This window comes from Mus pahari, chromosome 11, assembly GCF_900095145.1.
Source record: "Mus pahari chromosome 11, PAHARI_EIJ_v1.1, whole genome shotgun sequence".
Lineage (NCBI taxonomy): Eukaryota > Metazoa > Chordata > Mammalia > Rodentia > Muridae > Mus > Mus pahari.
Window position 1 is genome coordinate 1693269 of NC_034600.1, and position 17695 is coordinate 1710963.

A 17695-nucleotide genomic window follows, 5' to 3' on the forward strand; every position below is an offset into this window, starting at 1 on the left:
TATCCAGTTTCCCCCTCTATACTTACCCCTGGGTATTTTGTATCCAGTTTCCCCCTCTATACTTACCCCTGGGTATTTTGTATCCAGTTTCCCCTGGTTTTCTCAGATTCCTCAGGATGTGGTCTGAGTGGATATTTATCACCATGCCCACTAACCACAGGGCAAAGCCTGAAGAATAAACAAGATGATTATAGTTAATAACTGGCAGGACTTAGGAAAGCCATGCTCAGCTAAACAGCACACTGTGATCCTTTGTACTGATGTCAGCCTGTGTGTGAGCAGTGGCTGGCAGCCACGCCACATGCACCAGTGCCAGTGGTAGCAGTAGGCTGCTTCCTTGAGCATGCTATGGACAGCCATTCTACCCAAAACACTCTGACCTCATTTGTGGTCTCAACCTGTGTTTTTACCATGACAGGAACAGAAAACAGGACTTATGACCTGGACAGGGGAACTAGCCTGCACATATGACCTGGACAGGGGAAGTAGCCTGCACGTATGAATGGATGGGGGAAATAGCCTGCACGTATGACCTGGACAGGGGAACTAGCCTGCACGTATGGCCTGGATGGGGGAAATAGCCTGCACGTATGACCTGGATGGGGGAAATAGCCTGCACGTATGACCTGGACAGGGGAACTAGCCTGCACATATGACCNGGGAAATAGCCTGCACGTATGACCTGGACAGGGGAACTAGCCTGCACATATGACCTGGATGGGGGAAATAGCCTGCACGTATGACCTGGATGGGGAAAATAGCCTGCACATATGACCTGGACAGGGGAACTAGCCTGCACGTATGACCTGGATGGGGGAACTAGCCTGCACGTATGACCTGGTCAGGGGAAATAGTCTGCACGTATGACCTGGACAGGGAACTAGCCTGCACGTATGACCTGAGCAGGAAACGAGCCTGCACATATGATCTGGACAGGGAACTAGCCTGCACGTAGGTTTATCTCCCCTTTTCCTCTAGAAAACTGCATGAGGAAATGCTCAAAGCCTCCCCTCCATAAGAGGAGAGGCACATGCTTACTGGCTACACAGCTTACCCCTGGGGAGTAAGCATAGATCCTAGGATGGTGGCTCTGCTCCTCTTCTTTCCTTTCCCTTCTGGATCTGTAGTGCACGTCCCTGGCTTTCACCCCATTAACCTGCTCCCAGCCCCCGAGTCAGCTCTCTTCTGACACTTGGCCATTCGTCCCCTTAGCTTCCATCCCCAGGGGTTACAAATGACACGGCTCTCACTGGCTCCCACCCAGCACCTCTGTGGCCTCTCTCCCTGGGTTGTTTCTTAGAGCCATCAGGAATGTTCCTTTTTTAGGGAGCGGCATGCAAGACTTTAATAAAGATGCATTCATGTCTGCTTCTGCATGGAGGTTAGGAAAGAGGCTCTCAGAAGTGGTCATCACGGAAAGTGTACGTGTCACAGAAGTGCTCATCACGGAAAGTGTACGTGTCACACCGGCTATTTTCACCGGGAAAGGCAACATGCCAAAACTCTGCTTTATATCAGCAACAACAATAAAAAAAATTACTCCGATATCAAAAGGCAAATCTGATTTTTCTGCAATATTAAAAATGTGAAGGCCAAATGGTGTTGCAACTGTTATCAGTGCTGTGTGCACTCAGGAAACTGTTGAATTTGCCAGGTGGCAGAATGTCCTCTCGTAGTAAACAGACCCTTTCAGAGTGGCCTCCTAGGTTTCCTTAGCCTGACACTGACACTGGAAATAACAAGTTTTTTTCCTAAACATATTAAATGCCATGATAAGGCTTTCTGTATCTAGAGTGGACTCACTAGTTCTTCTTGTGTTTAGATTTTGGATATTATATCTACATGATTTGGCTCTTAAATAGTCACAAAGGAAAGCAGACTGTCTGGATCCTGTGTTTACCTCATTTCCCTTCTGAGAGACCAGCTTTACTCAATGCTGAGATTGGGAGAAAACTAGCATTTGTGTTCATCCAAGACATGCACTGAATTTAACTTGTGGGATTTTTTTTAAAGCCTTTAAAAAATGTATCTAAGATGGTTACAAGCTGATTGTCAGCTTGATATGGTCCACAAACACAGAGGAGACAGACATCTGGACACGTCTGCAGAGGTTAACTGGAATGAGAAGATGCGCTGTTCCACAGCCTGGGGTCCTGGATTAAATAAAAGGAGAAAGCCAGCCTGATAGCAGAGTTCACTGACCTTTGCCTTCCAACTGCTGACACAGCATGACCACTTACTACCAGGTCATGCTAGCAGGATGCTCTGTCATCTCAAATGGTGATTTTTGTTACAGGGAGGAGAAAAATAACCAATCAAAACTAATTTGAAGGAGGGGTACAGCGTTGCTATAAGAGCAAAATGAAGGTATTTACAAAGATAGCAACGGTGCAGGCTGGAGAGATGGCTCAGTGGTTAAGAGGGCTGACTGCTCTTCCAGAGGTCCTGAGTTCAATTCCCAGCAACCACATAGTGACTCACATAGTGACATAGTAAAGGGATCTGATGCCTTCTTCTGGTGTGTCTGGAAATAGCTACAGTGTACTCATATAAATAAATCTTAAAAAAAAAAAAAAAAAACCCCCCCAAAAAAAAAAAAAAAAAAAAAAAAAAAAAAAAAAAAAGCAACTGTGCAAAGGTAACCTTGACCGCCACGCTCCTAACTGGCTCACAGTGGGAGTTGGAACTCCATGCTGTAGAAGCTGGAGAAAGATGTAAGCAGAACTTACTGGCCTATCCTGGTGGGAATTCAGAAGTCCAGAATCCCAAGAGAAACACAGACAGTAGAGACCTGCTTCATGCTATCCCAGAGGGGAACACAATATCAGGAACTGGGCTAGAAGCCATTTATGATGTTAAACTGTGGCAAAGTCTGCCTACATCCTGAGAACTGGAATGGGGCTGAATTCAAAAGAAGTGGCCTCACTTGCTCAGTGGAAGGAATTTTAAGACAAGAGAGTATCCAGGCTGTGGCTTGGCTACTGCTTGCTATTCCAAAGGCGGAGTAACAAGTGTAGCTCAGGGATGAAAATGGAGCATTTCGTGGGGAAGAAGCAAACCTTGGGGATGCATCTGAGACCGTTCTGGGAGCACATGGGCTCGGGGGGCTGGGGCAGGTTCTTGAAGCTCAGTTCTGTTCCCCTCCTCTCCTTCCCTTACCACTCTAACTAGGGTGGGAAGATCCACCCTGAATATGGTGGCTCCTTCCACAGCTAAGGTCCGGAGCTGAATAAAGAGAACCCAAGCTGAGCTGTAACCCTCATCTCTCTCTGCTTCCCAACTGTGGATTCAATGTGACCAGCCACTTCCCTCCCCTGCTGCGGAGCCTTCCCTGTCATGATGGGCTCTACCCTCAAACCGTGAGCCCCAATAAAACCTTCCTTCCTTCAACTGCTTTGTTTCATATTTTGTCAAAGTAAGGAGAGTAATAACTGATATATTACCAGAGTTAAAATGGATCAGCTTTTGCCAAACCTAATTGAAATAAATAACTAAGCAGATGTACATGTGGGAACAACAGAGTGTGTGTGTTGGGGGGGAGGGCAAACAATAGAGTGGGGGGCATGTATGCATAGGAAGAGTAGAGCAGGAGCAAGCATGCATGTATATACATGTAGGAACAATAGAATGGGGGACATGCATGTGTACATGTAGGAATAGTAGAATGGGGCATGCATGTATATATATATGTATATATATATATATATATATATATATATATATATGTGTGTGTGTAGGAACAATAGAGTGTGAGGGGCATGCATGTGTACATGTAGGAACAGTAGAATAGGGAGCATGCATATATATACATGTAGAAACAGTAGAACAGGGGGCATGCATGTGTACATGTAGGATCAGTAGAGTAGAGGAGCAAGCATGTATATATGTAGAAATAATAGAGGGGGGAGCATGTGTATACTCATGTAGGAACTACCATACAGGTTCTGCCAGAACCCTACTCAGCCCTATCCAGCAGCCACTGCACCATCTAGGAGATGCGTCTCTAAGAGGTCTGCCTCTAGCTCGATACCACCGTTACTATCTTTGTAAATACCTTCCACACTCCTCTTCACTTTGCTCTTACGACCTTCTCTCTGCCTCAGCCTCCTTGAACACACTGACAGTTTGCAACAGGCTGTGCACTTCTGTGGTCAAGCCCTTCCACCCGCATCGTACATCACTGCGGCCCAGAGAATCGTCTCTCTGTTACTTGCCACGGCAAATCTTTCAAACTGAGCACGTTTACAGCTAGGGGAAGTTTCTCCTTAGAATGTTGCTTCTGGCAGTAACTAGCTGAAGGACAACTACCTATCCGTGCAGCTTCCTGTGTCCTCACAGAGGGAAACACTGTACGAAACCTAGATATAGGTGAGGGATCTGGCTCCCTTCCTGCTGGGCGCGCCACTGCTATATCCAGGTCCTTCCATTCAATGGCGGGGAAGTCAAGAGGTCTGTAAACAGTTGACAGACTAGCTGCAAAGGTGCCTCTGGGTTATGTGCTGTGCCTGTCCCAGGAGCTGCTTCAGATGGTGACGACACCCACAGGCAGAAAGGATGTTATCAGAATGATCAGAACAATTTACATAAAAATGACTCATTTGATTCATCTGAGACCCAGGCCTAGCTAAGGTCACGTAGCCTGTGCTCCAACCTAGCTAAGTGCAGCTCTCACCCTTCAAGGAAGCGTCTTCTTGCAGCAGACGCCGTCCGTTACAGGACCTACAGCTCTCACCATGCAGGGAACTGAGGGCACACTGCCCAATTTGAACCGATATGTCTGTAACCCAACCACTACAGACAAGGTTCAGAGAATATCAAGAAAGGGGGAGAATAAAGAGGACCAGAACATTTGCTGTGACACAGTACCTTCTAGACATGACAGGGAAGGTGCGCCCATGAAGTCTCAACAGTACGGTTACCTAAACAAAGACTTACGAAGAGACACCACCAGCCGGCAGGCCGACGTGTCTGGAGGAAATTTTACACGATGAAGAGCTGAAGGCGACCAATGGCCACTGGGAGGGGAGAATCAACTTTCTCTAGGGATCGGCTCCATGTTAGGTCATCCAGTCCCAAGTGCTTAGCCCCAAACGCATATACATGTGAGCCACAGTGGATGCTCGGTGGATTTCCTGTGTGTGTGTGTGTGTACATGTGTCACAATAGTTAAAGAAAAAGGGGTCATGAGTCTGAGAGGATGTTGTGGAGACATGGGAAAGTCGGGGGATGGGGAGAGACAGGGGTGGAAAGATTATAAATACAATATATGGGGCTGGAGAGATGGCTCAGCAGTTAAGAGCACTGACTGCTCTTCCAGAGGTCCTGAGTTCAAGTCCCAGCAACCACATGGTGGCTCACAGCCATCCGTAATGAGATCTGATGCCCTCTTCTGGAGTGTCTGAAGGGAGCGACAGTGTACTCACATACATAAAATTAAAAAAACAAAAACAAAAACAATACAATACACATGTATGAAATTCTCAAAAGATAAATTAAAAAAAAAAAAGCATTTGAGCGAAGAAGCGAGCGAGTGAGCAAGCAAGAGAAACGATTCCTCTTCTTATTCTTGATTCCTAGCTCTGGGCCCACAGACAGCTGTGTCAGAAGTAGCCATGGCATCTCCAGGCACCCTCACCCTGCTGTGCCTTGCTGCTCCTTCCAAGTTCTCCATACCACGCCATGTGCTTAAGGACCAAAAGGAGCCAGGTACCTACCCTAACTTAGGCCTCCTGTCCTGGCCTGAGCAATCAAAGGCAGCCTCACTCTTTGGACCCCCCAGAGGAGGAGGAGGAGGAGGAGGAGGACGAGGAGGTCACCAGCCAGACTTGTGGTTCCCTCTCTAATGTGGGTTTTCTGACAGAAGCTTGTGAGGCAGGAGAGGAGGGGGCTGACCTGTGTGTACTCACCTGTCAGGAAACAGGGATGGGTTACCCAGTCTTCAGCATACACCGCAAACTGGCTCAAGTATCGGCTCTGCAAGTAGCCATTTAAGGTGCAGAACAGGAAGGCCAAGACAAAGGTGAACAGCATGGTGGGCTTCCCTCCCCTGATCAGAACCGGGAAAACCAGAGTCCTTGGGAAACACAAGGAAGAAACAAACTTGAGACTTGGAGGATCTCCTTCTGGGTCACTGGTTTACAAGGCTTGGGCTTGTCCTGTACAGATGGCACCCTTGGCTCACATGCCTGTGGATTTACTCTATGCTAAAACCAGGGTTTTTTTAGATGAAGGACTAATTATGTTTCAGTCATGTCCACCAGCCATAGTATTCAGGATTCCAATCAAACAGAACATGAAACAGATACACTGACTCAGAGAAAACTAGACAGATCCCCGTACCCTAAAACGACCGCCAAAGCAGCCTGACACGTAACCCTAAGCCGGGCCTCTGTCAGCACGTGCACACCACCACACAGGCAGACACACATCATTCAAAGTCACGGGAATAAATTAGAAATATAAAGACTTTAGAAGAAAATATGCCTGGTAAAATGCAGTTTACAGGTGGCCAGAAGGGTATCTTGGTTGGGAAAGTACTTGTCTTATGAACATAAGAATTTGAGTTTAATCCCCAGGATTTGTTTTGTTTTGTTTTGTTTTTGAGTCAGGGTTTCTCTGTATAGCCCTGGCTGTCCTGGAACTCACTCTGTGGACCAGGCTGGCCTTGAACTCAGAAATCCACCTGCCTCTGACTCCCAAGTACTGGGATTAAAGGTGTGTGCCACCACTGCCTGGCTGATCCCCAGGATTAAAGGTTCAAAAAGAGGAAAGAAAATTAAGATGATTAAAACACAGAGAAGAGCAGGGCCTGGTGGCGCAGGCCTTTAATCCCAGCACTCGGGAGGCAGAGGCAGGCGGATTTCTGAGTTCGAGGCCAGCCTGGTCTACCAAGTGAGTTCCAGGACAGCCAGAGCTATACAGAGAAACCCTGTCTCGAAAAACAAAAAACAAAACAAAACAAAACAAAAAAAACACAGAGAAGATTACTAAACGGCCTGACCACTCTGGGCTAAGGCCACAGAGTTTCTAAGGGATGAATGGCACTCTGGAGATGGGCAATGCTCTGTGGGTGGCGACTTCTCCAGGATGTTGGAATCACAGACAGCAAGTTTTCTCCAATCTGGTTTAACGTTCAGTGCTAATTTCTGAACCAGTCACAAGTACTGGCTGGGACTTTCTGAGTGTGGAGTGCTACTCTGTCTGTGTGTTCCTCTTGCTTACTGCTTCTGATGTCCCAAATCTGTCAGATTGGGAAGGAACCTAGTGTGCCACAGTCTCCACTACCACCTTTTGCTCTGAGCACGAGGGATGGGCTGCCCTTGCTGCTATGTTCTGGCGCAGTAGTCTGATGGCTTAGAAAGGGGTCCGCACACTGCTCTGAGCTCAGAGCAGACAGAGACACTGAACAAGAGCACTCAGGACTCCTGGTGAGCTCTGCGGGGCTTCTGGGAACAGCTTCTCTGCAGACTTGATAACTATCTCCATGATTCATCAGGAACTTCAGAGGCAATGTTCTGCATCAATGTGCAAACATACCACAGATTAATGTCAAGGTTACTGGGATCTAAAGTCATGTCAACTGCTTTCCACGGTGCCCAAAATTCAACACAAAATCTACATTATCACATAAACTTGCAATGGACATAATTTCCACACTCAGGCTATGCCTCTGCTAGTTTTTCGTGAGCTGGAATCTACTTTTTTTTTTTTTTTTAATCTCTTTGGGTACTCAGGAGTTGCCATCCAATATTCAATGCATCTGCAAGGTCATATTATGGAATATGCATACCAAGGAATGGGCCAAACTGAATTACATGAACTTTTCAAGTATACCACTGGAGCTGCATACCATAGACTGCTATTGGCAGTTGTGTGGCTTGCTTGCCTTGAGAGCCACAGACTACCTAAGAAAGCCCCCATGGCCAAGCATGGGAAAGTTGTTGGTCAAGGTAGTCCAAGAGACTCTCCAAAGAGTACAGGCAATTGCCATTCATTATTCTTGCTACCTCCCAGCCACGTCTGCCTCTCCTCTTCTCCCTAGTTGTCAGCACCATACCAGGTTCCCATTCCCATGGCGGTGGTGCAGTCACACAGGAGCCAGGCTGGACCTGTTAGCACCACTTCCGGGCCTTGCCCATGGGACCCTGTTCTCTTCTGCTCTCTCGTTCAGTCTTGTGTCACCCACAACAACCTGTACCAACAAGGGAGAGTTTGCCAGAGTGGCTGCAATGGTCTCTTAGCATCATTTAATGCTGTTTCCACCCTGGTGTACTTCCAGGACTTGCTGAAACAGTTCGAATGACCATTTAATAAATAAATAAGATGCCCGGGGGCAAATGGAAACTGCTTATCTTTTCTACTGGGAAAACTTCAATGCGCTATGTGTCTAGTGACATGAACCTCTCCCTCCCCCACAGCCTCCACCACACATACAAACCGCACCTGGCAATACAAGGGCTTTGGAGGAGTTTTCCACTCAGAAACTGAGTTGTGGCTTTTGCAGGAAAGAGGACAGAACTGGAGATCTTTGTGTTAAGCAAAACAAGCAAGAGTCAGTGATACAAATACTGCATATTCTTTCTCATGGATGGATCACATATATATATTATATCTTAATATATAAAATTATATTATATATTATATACAGACATACATATATACATATATATATGTATAATGTATAATTATACACATATTAAATAATGATATATACATATTAAATTATATATATATATATATATATATATATATATATATATATATATACACACACACACACACACACACACACACACACATTGAACTGGTACAGGTCCCAAAACTAGAGTGGGGACTTTGAGGAGGGGGAAAGATATTGATGGGACACTTGAAATAAAAAGATAGCAGAACAGATGGGACATGGAAACAGAAGGAGAGATTGAGAAAAGGAAAGGGGCAGGGAGGGGAGGGGGGAAGGAGGTAGAGGGATGGGGGAGGCAAGCGGAGAAGGATGACCAACAGAGTGGTCATGCAACTGCTCATTATTTTGAATGCCAATTTAATTTAATTAAAGTTAATTAATTAAAGTTAGTTAAATTCTAACTGAAATAGAATAAAAACAAATAAATAAATGAAGCCACTGATATCAGGACTCTAGTGCCACCAGTCCCCAAACTTAGCAGCCCGAGGTGGTCACCCGGCTGAGCCTCTCAGGCTCTCCTCCCTACAAAAGGGTTTGCTCGCCCCCTGCCACTCTGGAAGTCGCCTTTGCATTTGCAGGGCTGCCTCTGTTCTGTCACTCACCTGCAATCAATCCTGGCATTTCAAACCCCAAAGGCTTGGACCCAGAATGCTAGCGAAATCTTACACTGCCTCTGTTTCTATCCTCATTTTCAGAAGCTCTTCACTGGCATGAAGCCTGGAAGAAGACGACGCACACAGACAGGCCTGCATGCATGAAAGGTGAAACAACCTCTCAGCAAGCATCAAGCCCTCGGATGTGCCAGAACTGTGTGAGCTTCAGGCAGTAGACTATTTATTGCGAATGCCAGTCCTTCATGGTAAGGCACCAGGAAGAAACAGCTCCATGCCATTGGTGGGAAATCCTGTAGGCATTTATCCCAAGAAAGGATGGTGTTGGGATAGCCCTGTGATAGCAGGCAGACTCGGAATGCGCTGTTTGTCAAACTCTACTGAAGAAAAACAAACACACAAAACAAAACAAGCCAAGTGTGGCAGCACACGCCTTTAATCTCAGCACTCTGCAGGCAGAGGCAGGAGGATTTCTGTGAGTTCCAGGCCAGCTTGTTGAGCCTGTTGTACATATCAAGTTCCAAGCAGGCCGGGGCCATTCAGTGGGACACTAAAACTGCCAAACACAAATAGCAGTGAAAGTGCAGGTAGCTAAATGTGGAAGGTACGGAGGGAGAATAGGTCTGTTGAATGTGTGCCTGTGAACAAGTACTTGGTAAAGGCTCTGCTGGAAGTGTGGCTTGCACAATAGCCACCTTACAAAACAAACAAAACAGATGAACAGACGATCGCCTCTACGAGGTGTTTTTCACAACTTGGCTGTGGTAGTTTGAACACGATGTCTCCCGTAGCCTAGCATGTGAAGGTTTGGCTTCCTGTTTGGGGACACTTAGGAGATATGGCCTTGCTGAAGGGACACTGGTAACAGTTTCCAGAGGTTAGGGATGTGCTGCTGGAGGCCATTCTGTTTCCTGCTTTCGATCTGAAGCATGAGCTCTCAGCTGTCTGCCATCGTGCCTGGGATGGACTCGTACAGCCTAGTCACTTCCTTCTGTGAGCTTCCTTGCTAGCCCTCTTTTTCTCAAATCGACAGAAAAGTAATAAATAGGTAAGTGCTGTGTTTTGGGTAGATACCACCTTTACTACTGATCCTCTGGGTCAGGGATTGCTGGCTCAAAACACTTTCTGAGATTCTCTCCTCAGTAGCCTTTGCAAAGCCCACCCACCTGACCACAACTCTCTTGGATGTGCAGAACCTGTGACTGTGCTGCTATTTTCTTGTTGTCCCCAAACGTGTGTGTCTTCTCCTTTGGGCCCTCTCTGCTTGTTATATTTCCAAAGGGGGAATAAGTATATTAGTTTGACTGGCTTCACCACCCATAGCTTAGGGTGGTGAACCCAAAAAACTCTGCCAACAACACTTTAAGATGCCTCCCACCTGCACTGACTAGTCCATTGGAAACTAAGAAATTCTGTTACTAAATTCCAAGGGATTATGTGCAGATTTCCCCAATAGGCCTACCTAAAATGTAAACCAGTAAGTGTGTATCCCTAAATTCAGAAAGCATTGAAAGAAGGTGAAACAGTAATTTAAAGAAAGAGAGAACAAGCAGGCAGGCAGGCAGGCAGGCAGGCAGGCAAAGCGGGGCGGGCTTGCACCCCCAGCAGACAGGAGGATCCAAAGTGTAAGGCCAGCCTGGGCTTCACAATGAGATCCTGTGTCAAAGAACCAAACAAAGCATGCTGCTATGGCACCTGTTTTAGCCCAAATGATTTGTTTTGGTTGATTACTTATTAAGGAAAATAAAAAGCCCAAAGCTGAAACTTGTCCCTTTTTGTCAGAAATATAAGTTGGGTTCAGTCCTTTTAATGAATGGATATGTTGACATCAGTGTTTTTCTGATGCACAGTTAATACATATTCTAAAACAAGAATGTTTGTGTGTTACACGGGCACACCTGTTGCGAATTGTGTTTTAAGGCAAAAATCCTTTATGCAACTCAACTAAGGGCTGACTTACAAAACTATTGCTCAACCAAACCAACACGGTTAACAGTAATGAAGGGGCTGGATGGTTCAGAGGTCCATCCACGTGGAAGCTTGCAGCCCTCCCTCATTTGTTTTGGGGTACCTGACACCTTCTGTACTACATCCGTGAGGTGCAGACAAGACATACGTGCAGGCAGAACATTCCTTAAATAGTATTTAACCCAAATCTCCTTTATTCCAGGTTTTAAGCAAATCTGATGAGCGAAGCGTTCTGAAGTTTGTCGGCAAACTGAGAGATGTGCTCGGGATTCCCAGCATGTTTTCTTTCCCTTGTCTGGCTGGCCAGGAAGAGCTCTCCGCATCTGTGAGGGGTGTAAGATCTCAAGCATGAGCCTCTAAAAGCAAATGTGCAGCTGAGAGTACAAGGCAGTGTCTGCTACCAAGGGCTCTAGCTTTTCATATATAGTTTTTAAAAAGAAAACATTTTGGAAGCATTTATTAATAAAAGCTTAAAAACAAACAACTGCTAGAACCCCAGACCAAGCTTGGCGGCGTTGTTGGGGGTAATTGCCTTTAGTCCCAGCACTCAGTAGGCAGAGGCAGGTGGATCTCTGAGTTCAAGGTCAGTCTGGTCTAGAGATCAAGTTCCAGGCAGCCAGGGCTACAGAGAGAAATCCTGTCTAGAGAAGGGAAAATACTGCCAGACTAGAATACGCTGCCTTCCCTGTGTCCAACCTCATAGTTGATTCTGGGCTCCTCACTTGCTACACAGAGAGACAGACATGTCACCTGAGGCTTCCTAGTATGTCTGGCTTCCAGGGAAAGGAGATACTACTCTGGTTTCTCCAGGGCTGGGGCACCAGGGAGCAAAGATGCATGCATCTCCATGCATCTCCATGCGTCTCCCTCCCAGTAAGTCAGGGTCACTTCAGCAGACATGTCCCTCATCACATTCTCAGAGCCCTGCTTTTCTTCCTCTTGACAATCTCTCACTCAGCCTTCTGCCACTAGGAAGGCTGGGAGATTGTCAAGTTAGGGACAACCTGGCTGCAGGCCTGTGTCCTCAGGCCTTCTCTCTGAGGCAGGTAAGAAGGGATTCCCCTCTCTGCCCTGTGCGCCTTAACTCCCTCAGGGCTTGTCTATCAAAAGAACAGCGCTTCTCAGGCTTCTCAGCGGCTTCCTTGCTCCCGGGAAGGGGAACTTTCACTAATACGCTTGATTTTACAAATAACCTTTCGCTTCAAAAGGACCACCCAGCACAGCACTGTATGTTCTTTGTTTTCTTGTGACAGGGTCCCACTAGGCAGCCCAGGTTGACTTTGAACTTGAGATGGTGACTCTTTGATAGCTCACTTTTCACAGGTGATCTAGGTATGACACTTAATGAAGTTAGGTAATTGTAGATGAGACTGGAGTGGCTTGAATAGTGAATGAGTCTATGGGCCCCACAGTGAGTGGCACTCTTAGGAGCTGTGACCTTGTTGGAGAAGTGTGTCACTGTAGGACAGGTTTTGAGGTCTCGTATACTCGAGCTATGTCCGGTGACACAGTCTCTTTCTACTGCCTTTGGGTCGACTCTCGGCTCCTTCTCCAGCATCATGTCTGCCTGCATCCCGCCATGACCACAATGAACTAAAACCCTGAAAATGTAAGCCAGCCTCAACTAAATGGTTTCCTTTATTAGAGTTGCCCTGTTCCAGGTATGTCTTCACAGCAATGGAAACCCTAACTAAGATAGATTAATGAACCGTGCAGCCAGGCATGGTGGCATAGGCCTTTAATCCCAGCACTCAGGAGGACATAGAGGCAGGTGGATCTCTTGAGTTCAAGGCCTGGACTACAGAGTGAGTTCCAGGACCGCTAGGGCTACCCAGAGAAACCCTGTCTCAGAAAACCAAAAATAAATAAGTAAATACATAAATAAATAAGGTGAATTTTCCTTGTAAGTTGAAAAAAATGTTTTTTCGGGGTCTCTGGGTTCAAACCCAGAGTGCTGAGATTAAAGGAGTAAGTATATCATCACACCCATATAGTTTGAAAATACAAAGTTATACCAAATTATATAATACTCCGATAAAGTCTGAGTGAGATGGACTTATTTCTCTCCATTTCCATGTTCATTTTCATCCTCTCTCTTTCTCCTCCCCTGGGGATCAAATTCAATTCTTTATGCCTGTGGGACACCCAGAATTTAGTAATTTCCAAGTTAAGTGAAATCTCTGAAATACCAATAGCTAAATGTAAATTTAGGTGCCCCGGGCTTATTAAATTCCATGCAAAGAACTATTTATTATGTAGCAATATGCATGGCCACTCTAAACAACTTCCCAATGATCAAACACGTATCTGCAGTAAATACTGGGTCTATGAGAGAATTTCAACTGTGGCCACTTTTGTCTCCACCAGCCCTGTGTCATTAAGTGTCATCTATACAGGGAACAAGAAAAAAAATCAAATGGAAGGGTTTGGGGCTAGGTAGGAAAATGAGAAGGAGAACGTAAGATGTGTTCGTTTAGTGAGGGGTAGACTGACTTTTGTCTCTCTTGGAGGGTTTAACAAATAAGATTATTCACAAGATATGAAGGTAAAGAGAAAATATAAGCAAGGTGGAAAGGAACTGTCAAATAGAAGAGATGGCCCCGGAGAGGATGATAGCTATAAGGCTGAGTTTTGGGTAAGAAAACTTAAATAGAACAATGGGTTATTTTTGTATGAGAAAGAATTCTGTGTGATAGGGTGATCCCCCCTCCCTGGTTGAATGGCTGGATTGCACCAGAATGGGACGAAACAAAGTAGAACTAAGGATGAATCAGGCTACCAGGGAGCTGAGCAGGTGGCACGCCTGCGAAGCATGCTAGGAACACACCTATGCTGCACACATTTGGGATACATGTATTCTCACTGCTAGATATTAGTACTGGGACTAATGTCACATGTTATGCCTGTATGAAGCTCTGGGGGGAACTGAGACCCCAGTCCGTGAATCGAGAGGTCAAGTCTGACGGTTCCAACTGGTCTCAGCTCATCCCCACTGGTCCTCCGACTTATTCTATTGCTTATCTCTAAGGCATGCTTCCTGGGACAGACCTGAATTTGCCTCTGTGCCTCATTCTGAACTCTGTACCTACTGTATGATAAGCTTCTGCAAACACACAGATTTTAACAAGATGGTGTAAGAACCAGCGCTGTGGGTTGCTTAGTGCCTTCGAAACAGTGAAAAGAGCCTCGCAGGGGGCTCATGAGGACTGCTCCTTCTAAGCTTCCCCTGTTTGTGTGCCTGAGATAAGGGCGCTTGTGAACACTGATTTCCAGTAACCATCCCTTGTTCATAGGACAAGATCAGCAGACTTCAGAGGAAAGGACTCCATCAAAAGGGGAAAAGGTGACAGCTGTTCAAATAAGAATCACTTTCATCAAGTACTAATGACAGATAAAGCCAATAAGCAGTCACAGGGAGGCTTGAACGCACGTATGTGTTCCTGACAAGATTTATCTCTCCCCAGACTCTGCCAGCACCAGAACCTTGAGCAACGGTCACCACAACCTCACACCAAAAATAACTTCTACAAGGATGTCTGTTTAACCTTAAGACTGTCGACCCTATACCCACCCCTCATAACTCTTTAAGCCAAGTGATTAGCTTCAAAATACTGTATGTAATCCATAGGCTGCTTTTGGCAATCTTTTTGGCTGTACAATCCAATACAGCATATTCGTTCTTATTCAAATAGTCTGTGAGTCACCTCCCTTCTCTCAGTGCTAGGGACAGAGCGCCTCCCTTCGCAGAGCTTTCACTGCACATCTTAAGGGATTGGTCTGCCACTGTCTGTCCCACATTCTCAGTCCAAAGGGAATCTCTGGAATTTGTAATTTAGACTGACATATCTCTAGCACTTTGCCTTGCAGGACCTGCTTTTATCCATTGGAGATACACACAGACACAAATTCTGGCGTTCTGATGGAGATACTTCTGTGAACAGGAGTTCAGTGGATATTCAGACAGCAGTAAGGTCCCGGCCTTTCATAAGAATAAACCAAGCAATCTGATAACAGCTTTGTTTCATAGACCATATCTTTTTTTGTACTTGGGTATGTCTGTGTGTGAGAGGGAGGGAGGAAGGAAGGGATGTAGGGAGAGAGAAAGAGAAAGAGAAAGAGATAGAGAGAGGCACATATGCCACAGAAAAGATGCATGTATGTGGGTCAGAAGACACCCTTGGCTGTCGGTATTTGCCTTCTACCTATTGTTCACTGCTGTGTATACCACCGTCTTACCTAGCCCCTGAGCCTCAGGGGTGCTCTCATCGCTGCCATTCACTTCCCTAGAGGGGCACTGGTATTGCAGAACCTTGTGTGGGATGCAAACTCAAGTCCTTGGGCTTGAACGGCTATCCCCCCCCCCCCCGCCATCTCCTCAGCTTCTGGAATACTCTAACAATTTGGGGTACATAGAACTCAGTCTTCCTTGTATGTTGATTGTGCCCCCATATAAAGAGCCTGCATTAATACTGACAAGAGACACATCAAATCAACTCCCCAGCCCTGCATGGTGGCGGTGCATGCCTTTAATCCCAGCATTCACGAGGCAGAGGCAAGTGGAACTCTGAAAGTTCAAGACCAGTCTGGTCTATAAAGTGAATTTCAGGACAGCCAGGTTGTTACACAGAGAAACTCAGTCTTGAAAAGACAAACAAAACAAAACAGCAAATAATCAATCAATCAATCAATCAACTCCTGTACCATAGCGGACACAGTGGACTTTGGGTATTAGATCTAGGAAGTCATTCTTCCTCCTAACTGCTATTAACACAACATTGAATTCTCCCAGCCTCTCGAGGAAATGAATACTTTAGGATCAGAGAGGATAAGAGACTTTCCCATGTCCGAAATGTCACAGAACTCAACTTCCTTAGATATAGAGGCATCTTTTTTTTTTTTAATCGTGCACTTTTCAGAATCTAGATGAAAACATTTAAACGTTATTTATAAATGTTGGGTCAGTTAAAGATAAGACCTAGAGACAGTCCAGTCCAGTTTATTAGAAAACTCAAAGACTTGAGGCGGTCATTAAAACATTTTTCACATAACACTTCCTGGGAAAGATTCATACCCTCTCACACAGAGAAAGCAAAACATCTCTGAAATTGCTCAAGTCCACATTCGGGGTCCACAGTGGTTCCAGAGTAGGTTGTCAGCAAGCTGAAGCTAGGTCACCTGGCTATGGGACAGGCTACCAGGGATAGATTCCCCAAGGGGAAACAGTAGAAATGCAGCTTGGATGACATCGCAGATACTCCTTAGGGCGGAGTCTGCAGATGGCCAGAGAAGAAATCCGGACCACTGTGCCACTATCCCTGACCAGACACCAACTTCCACCACCTCTGTGCGGTCCTTTCTACCTCCCTCTCTAGACAATCCTTTGTATTTCGGAATTAAGTCTCTGAGCCGCGGGCCCTCGGGAGCAAGAGCAGAAGGGAAGACTTACCTTTGCACGTAGTGGATCAGAAACATAGCCAGCAGGACCCGGTTAGGCAGGTTGCCCAGTCGCGCGGCTGCAGGACGGATGCACTCATACAGCGGCCAGATCATTGAAGGCAGCTCCTGTAGGAACCAGGCAGGACGCGCGGGCACTCGGCGGCCAGGCCACAGCGGGGAGTAGCGGCCATAGGAAGAGCCCACCATCTGAAGCACCACGAAGGCCACGAAGGCCATGAAACCCTCCAGATAGAGTAGCGCATCCAGTAGGCACAACTCATCCAACTCCATAGCTGAGGTCGAGCAGCGTGCTCCATGCTCGGGTGTCCAAGTGGAGCCACATATAAGCCCAGGAGGAGGGCGCAGAGCAGCCCACTAGGGCCAGCGCTCCTGCAGGGTGTACCTGCCCAGGGGAGGGGCGAGCCACCTGCTCGGGCGGAGACAGGACTACAGGCTAGCACCACCAGAAGATACCCTCCCGCCGGGAATCCAAACCAGAGCCCGATTGGGTAAAACCCCGCCCACACAAGGAGCCCCGCCCCTTCTGGGTGGGCGCCTTAGTCTAGAGCCCCGCCCCTCAGAGCCTCGCCCCCTCCCAATCTTGGCGAGCTACACACATTGGCTGAGAGCTCCTATGGCTCGCGAAAATTTCTGCCGGAGCTCCGCCCCCTCAGCGCCACATCGCAGCCCCGGAGCCTCGCATCACCCACAAAGTCCCGCCTACACAGCAAAGACCCCGCCTCTTCTTTCGAAACAGAATCTCGCTCCGCCCTTCCCAACTCTGCAACCACGCCCCTCCACGGTCTAACTGGGACAGGAACAGGTCCGTGACTCTCTGCGCACTCGCCACGGTCAGGTCGTCCATGCAGGTGCCTGAATCTCTGTGTAAGACGAGGAGATTCGCGCTCAGTGGCGTTTACGGTTGTTTGGGGGAAACACGTTCTCTATAGGAATACCACCCTTTTTTCGCGTGAGTTTTCGGAGAGGGCATGTTGTGTCA

The 17695-nt window shown here is 46.8% G+C and overlaps 1 protein-coding gene across 1 annotated transcript in view; it reads right to left on the bottom strand.

Moving 5' to 3' along the window:
• Srd5a1 (steroid 5 alpha-reductase 1) overlaps positions 1 to 17202 on the bottom strand; it is a 37414-nt gene extending 20212 nt beyond the window's left edge. Inside the window, exons 1-3 of the mRNA XM_021208629.1 lie at positions 16706 to 17202; positions 5907 to 6073; positions 67 to 168 (exon numbers count right to left, since the gene is read on the bottom strand). Of these exons, the coding sequence (XP_021064288.1) occupies positions 67 to 168; positions 5907 to 6073; positions 16706 to 16986 (550 nt within the window). The 5' untranslated portion in view covers positions 16987 to 17202. The remainder of the gene's footprint in view (positions 1 to 66; positions 169 to 5906; positions 6074 to 16705) is intronic.
• Between the last annotated feature and the right edge of the window lie 493 nt (positions 17203 to 17695).